At 39.4% G+C, this 21,385-nt stretch overlaps 1 protein-coding gene across 3 annotated transcripts in view; it reads right to left on the bottom strand.

Moving 5' to 3' along the window:
* The window catches only part of PLEKHH2 (pleckstrin homology, MyTH4 and FERM domain containing H2), a 55,352-nt gene extending 40,852 nt beyond the window's left edge, over positions 1-14,500 (bottom strand). For 2 of the 3 annotated variants that reach the window (XM_059841169.1, XM_059841170.1), the window contains exons 1-3: positions 14,421-14,485; positions 13,411-13,526; positions 9,967-10,096 (exon numbers count right to left, since the gene is read on the bottom strand). In XM_059841169.1, coding sequence (XP_059697152.1) covers positions 9,967-10,096; positions 13,411-13,439 — 159 coding nt within the window. In that variant the 5' untranslated portion in view covers positions 13,440-13,526; positions 14,421-14,485. Of the gene's footprint in view, positions 1-9,966; positions 10,097-13,410; positions 13,527-14,420 lie in introns of all 3 variants that reach the window. The other variant, XM_059841167.1, reaches the window with a different exon arrangement.
* Positions 14,501-21,385: the final 6,885 nt, after the last annotated feature.

The following is a 21,385-nucleotide window of genomic DNA, read 5'->3' as shown; positions in this document are numbered from 1 at the left end:
CATACTATATGTACATAGTAGGTGTACATATACATATACTATGTGTATATATATACTCCTTCTATATATATGTGTGTGTGTGTATATATACTTTCATTTCTGTACATATATGTAGAGATCATTATTCCTGTAGTGTGTATTAGAGAGAAATTACAGCATTAAAATGAGAACTTTCCTGTTATTTGAAATAGCTATTTAACAATTTTAAAGGGAACATTTTATTTTAAAAATGAAAACTGTTCTAATTAGTTTCTTTTTGAAATCTGAAAAATGTTTGTTATGTGTAGGAACAAACTCCTATTTTTTACCCAAGTCAATATTTAACATAATTTATCCCATTCATGTTTGAAATTTACATTATAAGTGCATAATATAGTGTCTCCTAGTTTTTAATATTATAAACAATGTAGTTGTATCACATAGGCTTTTTGAAATACATATAGGAAAAAATACAACCAATTATGAACAAAAAGAAAAGCATCACTTCTCTGTATGCCTTTCCAAACATGTTGATAATAGGTCAATGTTTTTAAAAAGGAAAAATGAGTTAAAACCTAATGTTTCTGAACAGTTTGTTGATGAAATGCAGAACTTGTGGTGATTTGAGAATGGTATGTTTAGAGTCTGGTGTTTTCTTTGCACTTCAACTTTTCAAATCTTCATCATCTGAAAAAAAAGCCTAAACTATCTGTGGCTGAAAAATAATGTTCCCCATTAAAAAAAAAAAAAAAAAGAAGCAGTAAATCTGCCCATTTTTAGATATAATGAACTACCAGTCCTCATACCATATAGGACTTACCAAAACCAGAGACATGGGTATATCATTGCTTCTAAAAGTAAAGAAAAAGCAGTTGAGGGATAAACACATCTCCAACTGTCTTTCAAAGGTGCCAGCAGATATAAACAGGTGATGAATACACACAGGCTGGCAACTAGAAGACACTCATTTTTCACATTGAGTAAAAAAGATTTTAGAAGCACCTTCTAATAGAAGCTATGAAGACAAAAGATCTGGGTTTTTTTTTTTGTGTGTGTGTGATGCTTGGTGAATTTATAAATGGTTTGAAGACTATGCCTGCCAGCTACTTCATCTAACCAAGATTTCCCCTTTTTATTCTTTATTTCTATGTTTAGACCAAATATTTCAACAAATTTATGCATTTTCAGAAGAAAAGCTAGTACTTCTTAAAAGCAAGTAATCTGCTTCTCAATGGCTTTGATGACAACCAGTTTTCATGTTTTATAATATGCTGTGCCAAATCATATAAAGCCTTGCACATATTTTTTAGTTAAAAGCAATGGTAAAACTGTTCTAGAAGCATGACTTACTCTTTTTACAAAAAGCTCTCTCTTCTAGTGGTTTAGCTTAGGAAAATACAGTAATATTCCTCCTAGTCCTGTAACTCATTTATTAAAAACCTGACAAGGCATGTTCCATCCATATTTTCCAACATTATTCTTTCTGCCTTGACATTTCTCTTCAATGTATTATGTATTCTCTGTAAGGGCAATGGTAGATCTTTATGAGCTACAACAAACTTTAAATATGACCTAATTAAGCCATATAGACAAAACACCTAAAGAAAAGAGATGTAAAATACATATACTAACATTTCATAGGAAAAATAAACAAGAAGATAATTTGTAAAGAAGGAATGAGCACATGCCTTGGGGAAGAATACTTTGTTCTTTATTGACTGATTTTTTTTATCCCAAAGGGAATACAATAATTAGAGAGACTTATCTTTAATTGAACAGCTTTGCATACAACTTATTAGCAGAAATCCATTTTGTTATACAATCTAGGAAATGATACTTCAGACCCACCTTCATTTATAAAATTAAATATGCCTTTAGTGAAAATTGGTATTTTGGCACAATAGCTTTTCCCTAGAACAATATGAAGCCTATAAAAGTATTACTCAGTCCTCAAAATGAAGAATTGCTTTCTGAACCTAATCTTTTTTGTCACAGATCTCCCCAAAAGGGCTAAGGCTAAAGGCTAAGTCTCAATGGGGTTCAAATGTTCCTAAGGCTACTTAGAGACCAAGCACATATTGTATATAAAATTGTATGGTTTGTTATTATTTCCTACATGAAAAAAAATTCAGACAAAGAATTACTCACCTGGGTTAAATTCAGAAAACTACATCTTTATATTTCCTTTAGATCTCACCTGAATGCTCGCCTAGGTCATGACTACTGCAACACAGCTTAGGCTCACCACTGGCAGTTTGCAAGCTGCCACTTTTCAGCACTCACCCATGGTTTTTCTTCTTCTATCTTCTTCATTTTCAATATCAATTAACAGGTAAAAGGCTACAATTCTTCTCATGAACAAAGCACTGTCAACTATTCATCTGCAAATTTGCCATCTGCAAATTTGCCATCTAACCAATTCCTTTTTATTTTGTCACAAAAATGTAGGAAGTGTAAAAACAATTTGATTCTTTGATGTCAAAGCTGTATCTATGTGTGCACACACATATGCACACACCACAAACAGACACACAGCCACTTCTGCAGATGACCAGCAGTTTTACAATCTGCATGTGCAGAACTGCAATCCTGTTCTCTTCTAACTACAGAACTCCTGGCACTGCTCTCCTAGGTAGGCAAAAGTTACTTCTTAATTGCAAGCCTCTTTACTTCTCCTTTTTAGCAATTCAGCTCATTCCTTTGAACTGTGCTTAGCACAAAAGCCTTTCCTTAGAACAAAATGAAACCTCCAAAAATTATGAGTCTCTATTTGCTTGGTTTCCAAAATAAAAAAAAAACAGGCTCAAAATTTCTATTGCTCTCCTTGATTAGACTGCTGAGTTATTTTACTTCTTTCAAGTTCTTTTCAATACTTAAACATGATATCGAGAACTATTTATCTCAAAAGGTTTTCTGGTGGTCATTAAATGAGTGAAAAGTACATATCAAAAAACAATCTTTCACATCTCAGTTGAGTTCATTGTAGTAAAATTCATGATTTTTTTTTTTTTAATTATATAACTTAAAAATACAAAACAGAAAAGCCCAGAGAGGGAACTTTTCCAGAATTCATAGTCTAGGACAGGTGCCAGCAAACATAAAGATTTTAAAAGGTAAATTCAGCAGTGGGATTTGAGGAGGCAGTGTAGTGAAGGACAATTGAGTTGCATGTAATGCAGGCTCAGTAACTCTGCTTCTCCCAGTGTCAGTCACAGAACTTTCCTAAGCCTGGTAAAACACTAGGAAATTTCCTCTTTCTGGTAGTCATCTTTCCCAACTCAGATCTTATCCTGATAGTTAAACTGTAGAGACACAATCAAACATAAATTAGGTAGATGGCTACTCTTAGCACAGACATTATCAGAGCATTCAAAATCTTGAAAGGAGTGAAGATATTGTTCAGTGACAGGGAAGAAGGTACCAAAGCCCTTTGGCAGGCAAGGAAAAAGAAGTCTCACGTAGTGCTTAACATGAAAAAGACAAACATATATCAAGAATATGTCCATCTGCTTTGTTTTGTACTGATCACTGTACTCACTGCAATTGAGCAAATTCTGCTACCTGTGTCTCCCTGAACTGTGGCTTCTGATTAGAGCTACAACATGAGCATCCACCTGAAACAGGATGTGCCACTGCCTGAGAGGTGATGGCTTGTGAAACAAAGGTACCACGCATGGCCAACATTTTCAAAAAAGAAAACTTGACTGAAACTGAATTTATTCATGACATTCAAGTGCATAGGACACTTTGGAAACCCATGGTAAAGGAGAAAGAGATTCCAGAAATATGTATAAGGCAGCATGTTGCACTTTAAAGACAACAGCTATTTAAAGCAGGAAAGTACACTCCCAGGGAAATGAAAACTAAATGAACAAAAAGAGTTCTCACCATCAAAAATGGGGAACAAAATTTTGTAGATCCTATAAGTGAAATGCTAAACAAGTATTAGATTGGCTAAGGACCCATTATCACAGTTTCCACAAATTCCATTGACTTCCCCATGATAGGTGGGCTGGATGAGAAGTGAATACCACCAGGAAGGAGATATTAATCCTCTGGCCTCACAGCAAAGGCTGTGCTCTTCATGCCATTACCCAGCCACGCCTCTACAAGAATAACTACTTTATTGCTTCCTGAGTTCTATTTTTTTTTCCACTTTCAACCTCCTTAGAAAGAATGGTGTTTTAAGATGTACAAAAACTACAAAACAAAAAAAAAAGCTCCACCATTTTAAAAAGGCATAGCATTAACTTAATAACAGACAAGGGATAATAATGAAACTATAAGAAACCTGTGTAGGTATTAAAAAGGTGTAAACAAACCTACTACTCTATTCATATAAACTTTTATTCTCCTTAACTCTCCCTGCTTTCTCCTATTTGTACCTTCCTAACTGCAACTGAATTATTCCTCACAATGAGAAGAATTTTTAAGGACAACTAAATACTGAAAAATAGCCTTCATCTGAATAATTTTTGTTCCACTGTATTCTACTCCCCTTTACCCTTCATAATCCTTTGATTGCAAATGGAAATACTCATTGTGCTTTTTTACAATTTCTATATTGGCAATCACTGTGTAAGTCCAGTGAGTTACTGACTTTTCCTCCAAAAACATTAAACATGAAATTGCCATGCCAGAGATAACAAAACAGACTGCATCTGCTTCATTTTCAAATGTCAAATGACATACCATAAATACTGTGAAGGACTGTGAAAGGAATAAAAATACAGTGGGACACGGATTTAGCTGTTGGTTTGCAAGACAAAGTCCAAAATGCTTTATGCTTTGGAATATACTGAAAATAGTACTTAGCCTAAAAATTGATTATCATTCAATTTTCATGATCTGTTCAGAAAGCATAAATAATATTACATTTGTGATGTACATACTCATTGCTAGCTGAGCATGTATACATAGAATCTTCAAGTGGAAGGTTAAAACAACAAACACATGAAAAGAATTCTCTCTCATCATCATTTATATTTGTTGAAAACCACTTAAAGCATAACATAATGATCCTCAACACTGCAGGAAACAAACTTGGAGACAGACATTCATAGGAAGCCCATAACACAGCATTTGGATTAGTGCCATATTCAGTCCTTATGGGGTCTGATGAAATTCAGTGGAGGCTGCCCAAGTGGGAATTTAACACAGCTATGTAGTTCCCCTACTAAAAAGATTTTTTTAGTGATAGGAAGAACATCAGCTTTATACCTTATGTTTCATGCATATTCTAGGTGAAAAATGCACTTACTGGGAAAAGAATGAAGGTCACCAACTTTTCCTGTGACTTGAAATGCCAGCTGGAAGCTAAACTTGCAGTAGAAACATGTAATTTTTTACTCAACAAAGGGTTTTTTTGTAAACTCTTCACATACCTAAGACTCGAGCTGCATTAAAATACAGGTTTCTGCTTCAAGCTCAGTTTCACAGCCATCCTAAATTTGGCTTACTAGGATACTTTCTAACATCATTCCTTAAATTCCTGTAAAGACCTCTCCCACTTACAGCAGCTGCTTCTGCTTCAAACTTCAACAAGGCTTCTTTCTTTCACGTTAGATTTATAAATATAGACTTTACTTGGCAAAATGAAAAAATATTAAAAACAAACAACATGGAATGGAATGAGTTTTCTGAAAAACTTGTATATTCCCTTGCTTCTCTCTCTTTTCCTCAAGTTCAGTAAAAAATTAAAGCTCTAGTAGCTGTACTGCTGCAACACATTTACAATGCAAACTTCTCAAACTCCTCAGCTGAGTTTCAAGGATCACTACTTCCTAAATTTAGAGAACACAGTCAATAGTTTGTTTTCCTGAATCACAACACTTCTGTTAGAATAATATACTCAATAGCTTTCATGTTAATTCTTCACTTATTTGCAGGGGTGCTATTAAATAAAATAACTTTGCAAAGGTATTTGATTTCTAGTGTATAAGAAAAGTATGTCAGTTATTCAGCCCGAATACATTTATGGGCTCACACGTCATACACAACTATTGGAAATGGCTAGATTCAAGACATCCCTTATTTAAATTTGATTCTAGACTAAATTATACAACAAGTATAAGAGGAAGAACCCAATGGCAGTTTCTGGCAAGTCATACACAGGAGGTGACAGGATGTAAACTCCTTTCCTTGATACCGTCTTGCAGAGATACCTCTCAAACACAGGCAGAGGAGGAAGGCTGGAGAATTACACCAATCCATTTCTCTTATCTCCCTGTACAGACTCTCTGTTTTTGTCACAGTATCATCCTTACTCTGTTTTCTACAACAATTACATAGTATAATACCCACGGGGTTTACGTCTGTCACACCACACTGCTATGATTTTGTTGCTGCTTTGAAGTGGAACACTGTCTGCTGCTATTGTTCAGTGTTTCAGTAGACATTTCATGGAGTAGAGATGATTGTAAACAAAACCACAAATAAAGGCCTGTGCTCATCATCAAAGTAAGGGTGAGAATTATTTCTGACACATTTGCCAATGTGTTTCATTCTATAACAAGTAACAAATCCAGAAAGTACCTATAAAGCTTGATATCAGCTGCATTATTATTTTGTCATTAGTCTCAGGATGACTGTCAACTACTGACCAATTGGGTCTTCATTACTCCCTTTACTATTTCCCAAACAAATTTTTGACTAACAATCCCACGCAGTTCAATTTCAGACTAGTGGGAGGGTATCTTTTATTTAACTTATACTGAGAGCTGCTGGTATCATTTCAAAAATTAAAACATGTGAAAAAATAACCATTGAGTTATTGGCAAATGAAACCAACTCAGAAATACAAGCAAAGATTTTACTGCCCATTTGTAAAATGGTTGCTTTTGAATTGTGCCAAATGTCTAAATTTGCAGATGATTATGATCAAATTTTATTAAGCTCTGACCAGACTTTGTGTCCCAACTGAATTCCAGTTTATGAGTGAAAGATTCATATTAAAAAGTCAAAGTGGCACAGTAAGGAGAAAGATCATTTTTCATGAAGTCTGTTAATGCTCTGCTCTGGAGAGTATTATGTCGAATTTTCCCAGCTGAATACTTGTTGGACCTGTGGTCTTCAACAGAAAATGTTTCTCTCATGTAACTCCTCTAATCACTTTGTTTTTTCTAAAATTTCTGAGAAAGGTAAGGCAAACTGAAACAAGAGGGCAGTAATGTAAGTTCTGAAGTTTTTCTATTTATTTTGGGGTCATCTTTCTCACAGATGAGAGTGGAATTTGCCTTTGAATTTTTTTATTTTGAGCACAGTGCTGAAGACTTGTGGTTTTATCCATCTCATTCTGTTTGTTTGGGGTTTTTGTGTTGATATTTGAAATTATATTATTATGCATACATTGCTATTAATTTAAGAGGGTATTTCTTGCCTGTAAATGCAAACTGTAAATGAACAAAGTGGAAGGTCAAATAGCAAGCATTCAAATTTCTAAAATCTTTCTTAAAACTTATATAGTGTTGTGAAGTACTGCTCATGAATCTTAACTTTTTGGTTGCCAAAACTACAATCAGCAGCAGCTGCATAAAACTTGGTAGCAATGGCTGCTAGAAGGTTGCCAGGAAAGTCATGTCCAGTGTTTAGCCACTTTCCATCCAAAAATGCAGTGATCCAGATGGGTAAAGAGACAGAACAGATACCCCTGACCTAACAGCTCTGACTGTGTGAGCATCCCATGATCTGCTGAGTGTTACAGCAGCCAGGCTTGGATGGATATTCTCCCCCAAGACTGATGACAATAACTTGCTCATCTCTGAGCTTTGCTAACTACAATGAAAGGCACAGGTAGTTTTCCGTTTTCAAATTATTTTTTTTAATTCTTTAATGAAATTTCAAAGGATGGCTTTTGCACAGTTTGTTATTCTTCCCAAACCTAATATTCTGCAATACCTCTTCAATAAGAGTTTGTCATACAGAAAAATTGCAGGATTAGGAAAAAAATAAGAGTTTTCAACCACACTGTTTTCTAACAGCAATATTTTTAGTTATGCCGAAGCAGAACTATTTGGAGTACTAACTGTAAGAATACAATTTCAGTGGAATTTGCTATTATGAGAAAAGTTTTTTATTAGAAGTTGTTTTATACTGCTGCAAATTTTCATGCCTACTTAATGAAAATAAGTCTAATGCAGAAAATACTAAATTTCTTTATTCCTTTTTTTTTCCATCTCCAATTGAGGTTGGTGCCTCCATAGAACAAATAAGGCCATGAATAGATAAAATGAATAGTAATAAATTGCCACATTTTATTCAGTCAAGAACTGGATGACATAGTTGAACCAACTATTGATGTGTAAGTCTGATGTCTGTAGTAAGTAACTTAGTAGAAATTGTAACAGCAAAATTAGGGTGCATGTGGATAAGTATTATAGGCAAAGAAAGAGATAAAGTGGCCCTTGGAAAGAGAGGTGTTTGCTTACAAAGCTAATGAAGTTTGAGGGGATCACCAAGGCTGAAGATAGGGAGGGTCTGGTTATTAGAACTATTTGAATTTTGCAAAGTGTTTCAAGGAAGTAAAAAGCCATGGGGTAGGAGGAAGTGTCCCTCCATGAATTACAAAAAGGGCTGAATAAAAATAGGACATCATTGGTTACTTCCTACAGTGACCAGCAGCTATCAGGGCAGATCTGCAGAGATCCCTTGAGGGCTCATTGCTGTTCAAAAGAGACATTTGGTAATGGGCACTGAGCAATGAAGGGGCAGTTTTTGGTGGTATTTTGTTATTCAGGATAAGAGAAGCTTTCTGACGAGCAAGATTTAGTGGACAGTCAATAAAATAATAGATGACACATAGGGATATAAAGGACTTTGAGTAAGATCTTGGAATTAAGATAGGTATCTCCATGGAAACATTCTCAATTGTTAATTTCAATTTAGCTGTCAAGGAAAACAATGTTAAGCATTATTAGGAAAGGACTGGAATACATCTGGAACTTTGTCATCCACAGTTCTTTGTAAATACAAAAATATCTGCTTCTTCCTGCTTTAATACTATTTAGCTCTTGCCCCCACCAAAACATAGTAAAGTGGGAATGATTCACAGAGGACTAAATGTGGAGATCAAATGTATTTATGGCTTCAAAGGGAGAATGGATAAATTTACAAAGAAGAACAATCAACGTACATGTGAAAAATAAAAGTATTTTTGCTTATATACTATCAGGTTATCTGAATTTTATTTTTCTTTAGAGGGAGCACTTGATGGAAAATTTAGCTCATAGAAGAGTTTCTAAAATAAAACATTTAAATTAGAAATTCAATTAAGTGAGTCTTAATGATGGCATAGTTCCAATAAATCTCTAAGATCTTTTGTCTCTTGTACTCTTTTAATTGCCTTGTTCTGTCAAAATATTACCAGGTAAATAAAATGGGGGGGAGTTTATAGTTCAGATATGGGCTCAATTAAAACTGGCTCTTGGGATACACATATTTGAATATGCCAAGTGAAATGTTTTCCACTGAAAAATAAAATAAAGATTTAAACATTCAAATTAAATGCTACAATGCTTTTTGACTTTTTGGATACAGAGACTCAGATGATGAGCCATAGTTGCAGATGTCTTCTTACAAGAAAATGAAGTCTGGTAAATTATATGATACATTAAAGAACACTGGGGAAAATAATACTTCTGGATTTTCTCTGTGATGATTTCTGTGTCTTAAATCACATCTCAAATGCTTAATAAATGTATTAAATATTATTCAGTGTTGTTTAAGTGATTACTGGATACATATTTTTTCCTACAGGAGAGTTGCCAGTGTGCTCTTACTTGAAAATGAACATTTCTTGCTAGCAATTCTGATGTGTAAAATTCTTTCACAGCATTAATACATGGTTTCCATATATTTTGTTGTAAAAAGCTATTTTTCCCCTTCTGAAAAAAACTCAGTACTTGTAATTCCAAACCATGACTTGTGATCGACCCCCATAATAAAATAAAATCATTTATACATCATTAAAATTCATCCCATGAGACCTACCTTTTCTGCTAACAGTTCTCTGATCTTGCTTGCCTGGAGACGAAATTTCATTAACTGTGACTCCAAAGTTAAACATCTTTCCTTCCAGTTTACAGTACCTTCTGGCTCTGAAAGTTCAGCCATATTTGTGCTGGAAAAAGAAAGGGAAAAATCCCCATGTCAAATTCAGTCTGTATTTTATGTCTGACTTTATTTCAATATGCATACTAACCTATTTTATATAAATCTCAAGAATGCCCCCAAATTTTACACAAGTACAGTTTCATAAAACATGGTAAAAGTATGTTAGTTTTCTGAGGCCCTTATCATAACTATCAAGTTCTGAAATCTGTGTTGATAATATTTGGGTTTATTGTATTTTAATTTCTTCAGCTATCCTATGGCTGCAATTATTTTTCCTTGGTAAGTAGAGACACATCTCACATTTTAATCTTCAGTTACTGCATTTATTCTTTCTTAGGAGAGTCTTGCAGGGAACTGAGCTTTTGCTTAGCAAATGTTGTATAGATGTAACTGCCTGTGAGTTAGTAGCACATTTGGTTTTATGCAAGTTAAATGTTTGTCAGACCACTCTTTTAAAAGTCCTTTAAAATGTTGCTTAATCAAATTGCCTTTAAATTTAATATCCTTAACAGGATGGAAGTTTCTGATTCCAAATGTGAAGGTGGGTGAGCAAATGGTCACTAATGGACCCCCCTTGTGAAAAGCAATCTTTTTGCATTAGCTGTTGCAGATCTCAGGACATCCTGGTTCAGGCATGTTTCAGTCTCAACTTTGTGCTTTCATCCACATTTAACTGCTCATGCCTTCTGGAAATTAGCCTCAGTGCCCTTCTGGACAAGCATTTCTGGAAAAATTATTCAGGATGAGAGTTGGCTCATCATGGTTTGAGTCTGAGAAGCCAAGAAAATCATCTGTGTGTAAGCAGAAGGACTGGGCTCTGTTGTATTCCAAGTATTTGTAGACAGTTTAATAAAGTAAGTGGATGGCTGAATGTAACCATTCAGTCCAAAATTCCCTTGCTAAGTAAAGGCCTGGCCTTTGCAGGGTTCTGGACACTTAGGTTTGGCTTTGAAAATAAAGCCTGAATAGCTCCTAAGTATCCAATTTATCTCAAAAATAATAAACATGTAAAAAAAAACATTCAGTGGAAGGCCACTGGAATATCACAACAAAGAAAAAACTACAAGTCATAATGTTATATTGCATGTTTGTCACCTCAACAGTGGGACATGGGTGAGGAAAGACAAGTGGCCACTGTTTTCAGTGTGATGAAGGAGGCTGATACAGGAAGACTAAGACTAATACAGATCTCCACACTGCAAGTCCTGACACAGTTAGCATGGATGAATAAGTGACTCCACAGAGAGCCCCCCTCCCATGACTATCCCAGGCCTCCAGAAGCCCAGCTTCAAGCCCTTCCCTTCCTCCCTGCATTGGAAGAGGCAGCCCACCTGAAATCCCTCAGCTGGAGAACAAACACCTATGAATTTATTTTCTCTGTTGTTTTTGACAACAGGAAGAAAAAAGAAAAAGCACCACGAGACAGATCAAAGTCATGAGCTAGATTCAAAAAAGTCCTTCACTTTTCTTTGCTAAAGTAATATTTTCTATTTCGCTTCTAAATTCCCATGTCTCACGTGACTCTCAAATTCATTTTAACTAAACTGGTGAAAAACCCCGGCTCAAAACCTTCTTTCCTTTCTCATACCCTAAGTTCCTTGTTTCTTTCCTTCCATACCTAATTTAGAAGGAAAACTAGGAAAGAAAAACTGAAGTTTGTAACTTTTTGCCACAGTCACTTGTCTGAAGATAATTGCTCCATATTTTGCTCTTTCTTCCTTTGGTCCTGCAAGCTGGGATTCAAGCTGCTAAGCCTGAGGTTACAACTATCCTTTTTCAGCAGTCTCCCACTCAGGAATTCCCATGGACTCACTAGGATATAAGTACATTATTAAAATAGTTTCCTAAGCTGATCCTACAACACCCACATTCTAAACACAAGCATTTCAATTGCAGTCCTCCTAGGTGACCAAGACACCTCTTGGTGTTTTTTGCCATTCTCCTTTTAAGCAGAAAAGTCCCTGGACTGTCAGGGAAGCAAGCTGCTCACTGTTGTCCTGTCCCTAATCCATGATGGTCTCTGCTTGTCCAGAATCCCCCTGTTCAAGGGAGGAAGGTGGCACTGCCAAGCAGCAGCTTCTCCTGTTTTGGAGGCGAGAAGTCGTTCCAGCTGCAGATTTATCTGAATTCTGGTCTCCTACGTAATGAGGAGTGGCAACATGCTATTAGACTATTTAGGATATTTTGGGTTTTTCATTTTTAACTAATTGCAGGTACCTAAAACAGAAATGGACGAGGCCAACATCTGGTTAACAGTGGGATACTTCAGTGTTTGTGGCAGTGAAAACACAAATGGGTCAATAATGAAAGATTTTTTACTTTTTGATAGGGTGCAATATTACAGGGTGGAGTTAAAAATGTTTTTCTTTCAACAGACAAAACATTTCAGTAGATGGATTTCTGGCAGTGAACAGTGTGTCCAGCCAAGCAGTTTCCCAATGTCCAAACTCATTAATATTCCACTGCATAAACATTATGGATAAAAAGATTGAAAATTACTCTTGTTATTGTGGGTTCTTTGCTAGAGATTGTAATAATTTACTTTGTATTTTCCAACAAGCCAGTGGGTTCTGGAAATATTTACAGGCACATAACACACTGTTTACACTCGCAGAGTGAATGATCTTACTTAGAATCAATGACTTCCTGTTTCTTGTCTGATTCCCCAAGGGAGGATAAAAATGAGTTCATCTTCTCTTGGCTTAACAGAGTACTCTGAATCAGCACTCAAACCTACACAGAGACCGCCCCTTCTTCCTGCTCCAGTTCCCACCGCAAAGCCCTCCGCTTCCCCTGAGCCTTAAAAAGTTAAATCTTTTGAGAAGTAAACTAAAAAAGTGCACATGAAAGACTTAAGTTCTAATTATGCCATCAAAAATTAATTGAGACAAGTTTGACAAGTCTGGAAAGATTAAATTTGTCTTTTTCAATTTTTAAGTTTATAAACCTCTTTCCAGGCTTCAAGAAGTCAGAATGTCACATTCTCCCCAAAGGGATTGATATAATTTCCTTTTCTTTGCTGTCTGCTTGGAAATTATCAAAATACATTTCAGGGGGGAGGGAACAATGTTCTACCTTTTTGAAGTGTGTTAAAAAAAAATTACATATTCCTTATCACATTGTCAGTGTTTTCCTCTGTTTTTAACAAAATGCAGTGTTTAACTAAACGCTTCATATTCTGTCTGCATGTTCTGGATGTCCTTCTCTGCTGGAGAAAGTTTGGAAAGTTCTTCTGTTTCAAGGCATGGGTTTGCGCAGTACATAGTGGATTCCCTTCACCATCCTGAAATATTTACTGGCCTAAATGAATTTGGACCATACCTCTTGAATTTCAAGTCCATTTCTTCCATCTTTTCACCCAAACTCAGAACTTACAAATATTTTTGGTGCCATAAAGATTGGACTGGAGAAGGGAAATGATGAGACACAAAGTGGACCTGTGTAGGAATCAAGGAAGTCATTCTCAGGTTTGTCGCTGGCCAAGGCCCTTACTCACCTCCAAACACTGGTGACTTTATTTTCCATTTGACTCATTTTGCATAATTCTATGCTCAAACAGACTGTTGCCTGCGCTATTTAAAACTTCCTTCAAAATCTGATGTAGGAATGCTTTTTCTGCTGCTTCTTGGGTATTGATGAGGTTGTTCCCGTGAAGTGACGCAGTCAGTCAGAGCTTGCCTGCTCCAGCCCCGGGCACAGACCCCCACAAACCCCGATTTCAGGGGCCAGGCTGCCCCCTCCCAGCCCATTGCTGCCTGCTCGGCTGTCCAGTGTCAAATGCGTGCAGCAAACAAGAATAAAGCACGCAAAACCATTTAATGTCCTTTTCCCGATGACAGCAATTTTTAAGTCGCAGTGTGACACCACACTACGTCCCAGTTTAATTTCTTGAAATTCTGAAAGCTAGCCGCGTAGGTATCGCAAAAGTATTATGATTTTGCACGTTTGTTTGGGAGTTGTGTTCTCCTCTCTCTTCTATATTCGGGGGGACGGTAGGGATGCGGCAGTGGCACCGCCAACGGGACGAGAGGAGCCTGAACCTTACGGGACCTTACGGGACCTCAGGCACGCCAGTTCCCAGCCGCGGGGACACCGCCTGGGGACAGCCCGGAGTCCTGCCATGACCCGATACCCCGCGGTGATGTGACCCAGCATCACCCTCCGCCACCGGCCGCCCGCCTCCCGCCGGTGTCACCCGGGGGCCACCGCGCCGGCTGTCCCGCCGCGCCCCGCCGCCGGGACCGACACCCCGCCGGGAAGGGCCGGGGGCCGGCCCGGGCGCGGCCCCGCTCGCGAAGGGAGGGAAGGGGGCAAGGAAAGGGAGGTCAGACCTGGCCGGCCGTGGCTCGCCGCGCCGGGCGCCGTCCGGGCTGTGGGCGCTGCCCGCGCCCCTCGGCGCCCGCCCCACCATCGCCGGGCGAGCGGCGCGGCCGCCTGAGCGACGGCCCGGGCGGCCACTGAGCAGCGGGGCCGCCCCCGGCGGGGGCCCGGGCGGGGCTTGCGCGGCTCTGCGGCCCCGGCAGCCGGCGGGAGGAGCGGCCCGGAGCCGGGGCCCTTCCCGGGCTGGCGCTGCCGGCGGGATGCGCTCCAGGGGCCGCCGCCGCCCTCGCGTGTTCCGGCCCCGACGGCGTCCCGGGGAGCGGGCGGGACGGAGGGCGATGGAACCCGGCTGGAGGGCTTCGAGGGCAAGGCTGGCGGAGGGGTCCCAGCAAGAGACGGCCTGCCCATTCCCCTTTCCCATCGCCGTTTTTATAAGTTCCTTTGTGAATTAGGAATCTTTCCTCTTAGTTTGGGAGACGATGTTAGGAAGAAGCATTCCGCTTGCTCTGCAGCTCCTCGGCTCCAGCATTGGAGCTCAACGTAATTGAAATTACACGTCTTGCGAAAGGTCATTTGTCAAGTACATACCGGAGGGTTGGAACCGTGCGGTTCCAACCGTGCGGTTCCCTGGGGCAGTGCTGGGGATATTACGGTCTAAATGGGTCTCGCTGAGCTGCCCTATCCAATAGGTAACAACCCACTTTGCATTTGAGTTCCAGCCGGGATAAAGCAGCAGGTGCATGAGCTGCTGAGTCGTGCTGGCGGCAGGCTCTTGGTCCCCTCCGGCTGAAAAGAGCTGAGAGTACATCTCGGGCAACCAGCCGTCTCTTCTCTTCTAGGAGACTGACTGAAGTATTACAAAGTATCTGGAAGAAGTAATTAGTGTGTTGCTTGGCACGTAGAGGAATCTTCCTCATACACGTCCATTTGGACTCAGATTTATGGATTCTATTTTGTTTGGATTATGATTTATGGAGGCAAAATATTTCATAGACTCATCTGGTGCATAAGCAAACCACACTGCATCATTCCTCTGGGGGTTATTTATAATGTAGGTGTGCAGAGTAAACTGCTTGTTCACATCTGTGAGTCATTTAAAGTGTAGTTTTTTCATTTGGAAAAAAAAAAAAAAAGATAAATAAAACCCAGGTCTTAGAAGCTCAAATATTCCCCATCTGGTTATACACACAATTTCATTTTTTCCTATTCAGTTCAGTACAGGCTCCAGTTTTCCACCCGCTTGCAGTGACCTTAGAGTATCCAAACAACTTCACTGAAACAGTTTAATTTGCTGATACTTTCCTAAGTGCTTCGTGCATTTTTTAAACACTGGTCACTGAAAAGAGTGTTAAAAACACGCTTGGTTTTTAGCAAGGAGTGCATTGTGTTCCACCCGATACCTCCTGCCCAGTGTTCGCTGCATTAAAAACACATGAGGTGAAAAAACCCTTTCTTTGGATTACAAGATTTAGCCAAAAGAATCAAAATCATCATCTGGTTCCTAACGAGAGCTATACAAAATGATTTAGCGTTGGCGTTCATTGAAAACTTGGTCCGTATCGTTTCCTCGAAGAGCGACACGCTCGCTCTCTCGGGATACTCCCAAGTGTGCGCCAAGCCTTTGAATCCAGAGTGACAGAGCTGGGGGAGGCTGCGGGAATGACGTGCTCGGACCGCAAGAGGGAGAGCAAAGCCTACTCGCTCAACGAGGGTTTCTTTCAGTTTGTCTGGTGGACTGACATTTTCACTGCCCTCTAAGCAATAAAAATGCTCTGCAGTGATGGAGCTCTCTGGATACGGATACAGAAGGAGGCTCGAAAAAATATTCTGGAAGAAGGAATAGGGGTCTTCAGGATTTTCTCTCAACTGCTCTAAGCTGTGATGTAGAGGTGGCTAGAATCTGTGTTCCGTTACTGAAGGGAATAGAATTACAAGTAGAACAACTGAGATGCATAGGACAAAATACAAAAATACAAAATACAACTTTATTTTGTAAATAGAAAGCAAGGGGAAAAACCATAAATCTTGCAGGCAAAGACACAGAAAACTATTGTACATGTAAGCACAGATTCAGGAAGAGAGTTCTTCCTCCTTACTGTTGTTGCTGATGGAAGGTACATGCAAGCAGTAATAAACACGCACACATTCCTGAAAATATGTGGAGTAAGGCAAAAAACTGGTCCATAGTACATTGTAGAAACAAACTGCAAGGTATTTGCACTTTGGAGTGATCATTTGTTAGATGGCTCCAGAAGCTGCAGAAGTTAGCTGCAGAAGTGAACCAAAGTCAGAACATTAAAAAATATTTCTCTCTGTAATGTGAATTCTAAATATTAGCCTCCACATGGGCTGAGGATGTTGCAGATTTTTTACTGTCTGAAACTGATTTAATGCAAGAAAGTAAGTTCTAAGTTCCTGGCTGTCTTGTTAAAAAATAACTTCATTTGTTAAAAAGTATTATGAACATTGTATTGCAAAACATCTACTCTAGGGTGTGAAAGCTAATCCAAAAAATGCCACCAGCTTCATTCCAGAGACGATCAAGTTGTCATCAAATCTGCAACTAGAATGTAAACTTTTGGGTTTATGAGACTTTTTTGCGTATGTAGAACGTCATTCTGACATGCTGGACCAGGGCCTTACCCCTTCATGACAAAAGGAGCTTTTTCTGGTCTTTCCTCACATAGATAAATATTGAAACCATTTAAGTTTAGGTATTTCACATTGGTATGTGTGTCTACAGTTGGACATTATGCCAGGAAACATCTTATGATTCTAAAATCTTAGATCATACAGTGTCTTCTGTAAGTTCCTTTCTGTGTGGATTCTTTGAAAAGGTGACATATATATTTGAGGCTTGCAATAGAGAAAAAGGTTCCCATTTTTTACACTAGTTGCAATTACAAAACTGTGATATAAATAAATTGATCATTTTCAGGCAACAGTCAAATTAATTTAAAAGTATCTTTCTTTTTTAAGGTATCATTTTAGTGGAGGAGAGGAAGGGAGAAGGATCATTGATGTTCAATTATTATTCTTATTAGATCACTTAAAGTGTTGCTTTTCAAGGCTATGACAGAAAAGTGGCATTTTTTCTAAATAACCTCTAGTATTTGTGCTTCGGTGCCTTTGGATGGAAGAATCTGGAGTTACTTCACATTTTAATAAAGGCTTTTTTAACTTAGGAAAACTACAGTTTATGAGAAGATCCATGGCTTCCATTTAAAAGCTCAATCTCTTTTTAATTATCTGGCGCCACAGAGTGGCAAAATTTTATATTGCTCTAAATAATCAATTTCTGAGAGTTTTCAAATGATGATATAATCATGTCCAGCTGAAACATAAAATATAAAATATTTTACTTACTGGCACAGGCATAGCTCAAGAGCGGTGGAATGTACAGCTTAAACATTAAAGTTTCTGTGTGTAGGTTAGATTATTTCTTTTGAGGAGAATTTTCACCGGTGGATGTTGATTTGTCAAAACTGTAAAGTTTGTGAGCATAAACCAAGTGCTTAGGAAAAAAGCCTTCTGATGAATTGCAGAAATATGTTGAGCCATCCCATGTCTCAATGACACTGAAAATGGCTGTACCTGGTCAGCCAGTCCAGTACCCACTCACTTGATTGTTGTCCTCAGACAGTGCCCAGGGACGTGTCATTATTCCAAAATCCTGTCCCAGTCACTAGAGGTTCAGGGACTTTGTGAGCCAGAAGTTTTGTCATTTGAAACTTTTCTTGTTTGTTTTTATTCTCTTGTGATTCAGTCCAGTTGCTTTTGAACAAACATATTTTCAAGATCCAAAATGTCCTAAGATGATGATCTCCATGGTTTAAATAATTCATTTGGTTTTAGACGTCACCTGCTTGTTTCATTTGATGCCCTTAAATTTCTGCAGAGACAATGAAAAATGTTCTTAGAAATTTCTGTCATATTCCATCTTCTCTTTCAGAGTAAAGTTATGAATTTACTTTTAGGGTTTCACAGCGAGATGCCCCTTACTACCTTTGGCCATCCCTCATATCCTACCTCACACCTGTGGCTGTCCTATGACATTCTGCATGTAGTGTTTGAGGTGTAGGTGTATTTATGCAGTGACACAGTGATGCTCTCTTGCTTGATTTTTATTCTCTCCCTAGCAATTTCTAATGCTACGAGAAATTTTTTTTTGGTCTCTGGCAAGATTTGTGGCACACAGCAGAGCACAGCACAGCCACAGCATCAGTAATTCAAAGGTCTGTTGCTGCTTACCATCAGATCAGATATTATAAAAATGGTGTGACTTACCTTTTTAAGGTAGTTAAGCCTCATAACCCCTGCCTGGTGAGCAGTGGTGTGTGAGCTAGTTCTGAGTAAGGTATTTTGAGTACTGGAAACTTGGTGCTCTTAGAGAAGAGAGCAATTGACGTGTGTGGGTGTTGCATGTTATAATTTCATTTCTCTAGATGCCTCTTTGCTTTCATTGCACTAGGAAATGTGGATTCTTCAGGTGTTACCTGACAGCTCCCTGGCAGTGATGTTTCCCCTAACTGGAAAAACTTGGGGAGAGCAAAGCTCTTTTGGAAAGGAGAAAGTTACTGGAAATAGTGTCACAGAAAATGAGTTGGAATACATAGAGCTGGAACTTTGGAAAGGTTTCCCGAAACTGGCCAGTCTGTAGAAAGAGGACCACAGTGAATTTAAAACATGTAGATATCGAACTGGGCTGAAGGAGCTGGAGACTTTGCTTGCACTAAGTGAGGATGAGGGTAATTGTCTGATTTGTCTGGAAGGTTAAATCTCTTAAGAGCATCCAGTCTCTCTTTGAGCTGAAGATAATCCAGCATCTAGAGTAGGTCACTGGGACAGGTAGTGCCAAATAACTGTGTCAGTTTCCTTGAAATGGCTGAAGGCAAAGCAGGGAAAATTTGATGAACTAACAGTGAAAAACTCAAATTACTTTCTTTATGTGTTTGTATGTGGTTAAACCTTTTCTCACATTCCTTTGGCCATTCCCATGTCAGAAGTCAGAAGGCACTGTGAACCTTTGGTGCTAAAGAGGGATCCAGAAGTTTGTTGAAAGTCCTGAGCAGACCCTAATGGCCTCTGGTTGCTTTAGATTGTTAAGAAAATCACTGTTGGATGAAAGTCAATTGGCAAGGGATGGGTTTTGTTATATTTTCCTTACCTAAACATTGCTGCTCTTAAATCTTTATGGAAGCGTGACTGCTATGTTGAGCTGCCCTTTTACAGTAGTCACTTTTGCAATAACCATTTTCACAGAGTGCAAAAGTTGTATCTTTGCTAGATACAACTCACAGACTTGGGAAAGGCTGTCCCCATTTGATAATCCATCAGTTGCAAATTATGAACTTATTACATACATTATATTCACATGGGACCTGGGAGGATTATGAAAAGCAGAGAACATAGAAGTTGAAAACTTAAAAAAAATATTTTCTGGCTAAAAATCATAAAATTATAGAATGGTTTGGGTAGGAAGGGACCTTAAAGGTCATCTTGTTCCACTCACCCTGCCATGGCAGGGACACCTTCCACGAGACCAGGTTGCTCAGAGCCCCATCCAGCCTCTCCTTGAGCACTTCCAGGGATGAGGCATCCACAGCTTCTCTGGGCAACCTGTTACAGTGCCTTTCCACCCTCACAGAGAGGAATTTCTTCCTAACATCTCATCTAAACCTAATCTTTTCTAGTTTGAATCCATTTCCCCTTGTCCTATCACTACATGCTCTTGTAAATAGTCTACCTCCATCTTTCTTGTAGGCTCCCTTCAGATACTTGAAAATTTACTAATGTATAAATGCTTATATATAAAAAAAATAGATGGGTTTGGTTCATAATTTTACAATTTTAGAAAATGTGGAAGTGGTGGCGAATTAAGGACTGCTGGAAAGAATCAAGAGTATGGTTATGAGGAAAGAAATGGAGCACGCTTTTCAAATGAGTGAATTGGATTTTTGTGAAGTGTGTAGTCAAGCCTCTTTCAGTTCCTTGGATAAAGGGTTTGTGACTAGAGCAGCTTGATTTGCATTGGATGCAAAATAGCATTTGCTTCCTCTGGCTCTGAAATGTAGTTGGCTCTGGAGGGAGGCCAACCAGCCACTGTGTGCAGCAAGGGCACCTGGCAGATTAGGCTCCGAAAGACACAGCATCCATTTAAATCTGCTGAGGACATTGAGGAACTGGGGAGGGAGTAACTACACGGCAAGAAACACAAGCTAAGGTCATCATGGGATACATCAAAGTTACCACCAATTTTTTCCAAAGTTGAGAATACATTTAAAATAAGGAAAGATAGTTGTGTCTTACAAAGTCCAGTGACGCGGGAGTGAGTCCAGAGAAGGGCAGTGGAACTGGTGAAGGGTCTGGAGCACACATCCTACGAGGAGCTGCTGAGGGAGACAAGGTTGTTTACCCGGGAGGAAAGGGAGACTCAAGGAAGGCATTTTCAGTCTCTACAACTGCCTGAAAGGAGGCTGTAGCCAGGTGGGTGTCGGCCCCTTCTCCCAGGCAACTAAAGACAGAACAAGAGGAAACAGCCTTTAGCAGTACCGGGAGGCTTAGGTTAGACATTAGGAAAAATTTCTTCACAAAAAGGGAGATTAGACATTGGGATGAGCTGCTCAGGGAGGTGGTGGAGTCGCCATTCCTGGAGGTGTTTAAGGAAAGACTGGACGTGGCACTCGGTGCCGTGGGTCTGTTTACGTGGTGGCATTCGGTCACGGGCTGGACGCGATGACCTCAGGGGGATTTTCCAACCCGATCGATTCAGTGACTCGGTGGCGCAGGCAGGTTCATCTTTTCGTTAGGCCAAGCATTTGCCACGGAAAGCGACAGTCGCTGCGGGCCCGGCGCGCAGCAGCACCGGGACCAGCAGCTCCGGGCGTGAGGCGGCGCCAGCGCCGCTCCGGGGCCGGGGCCGGGCCGGGCCGGGCCGCGCCGGGCCGGGCCGGGGGCGGGGCGTGCCGCGGTTGGC

The sequence above is a fragment of the Haemorhous mexicanus genome, chromosome 3 (genome assembly GCF_027477595.1).
Source record: "Haemorhous mexicanus isolate bHaeMex1 chromosome 3, bHaeMex1.pri, whole genome shotgun sequence".
In the NCBI taxonomy this organism is placed as follows: Eukaryota; Metazoa; Chordata; class Aves; order Passeriformes; family Fringillidae; genus Haemorhous; species Haemorhous mexicanus.
This window is presented reverse-complemented; position numbering and strand designations above follow the sequence as displayed.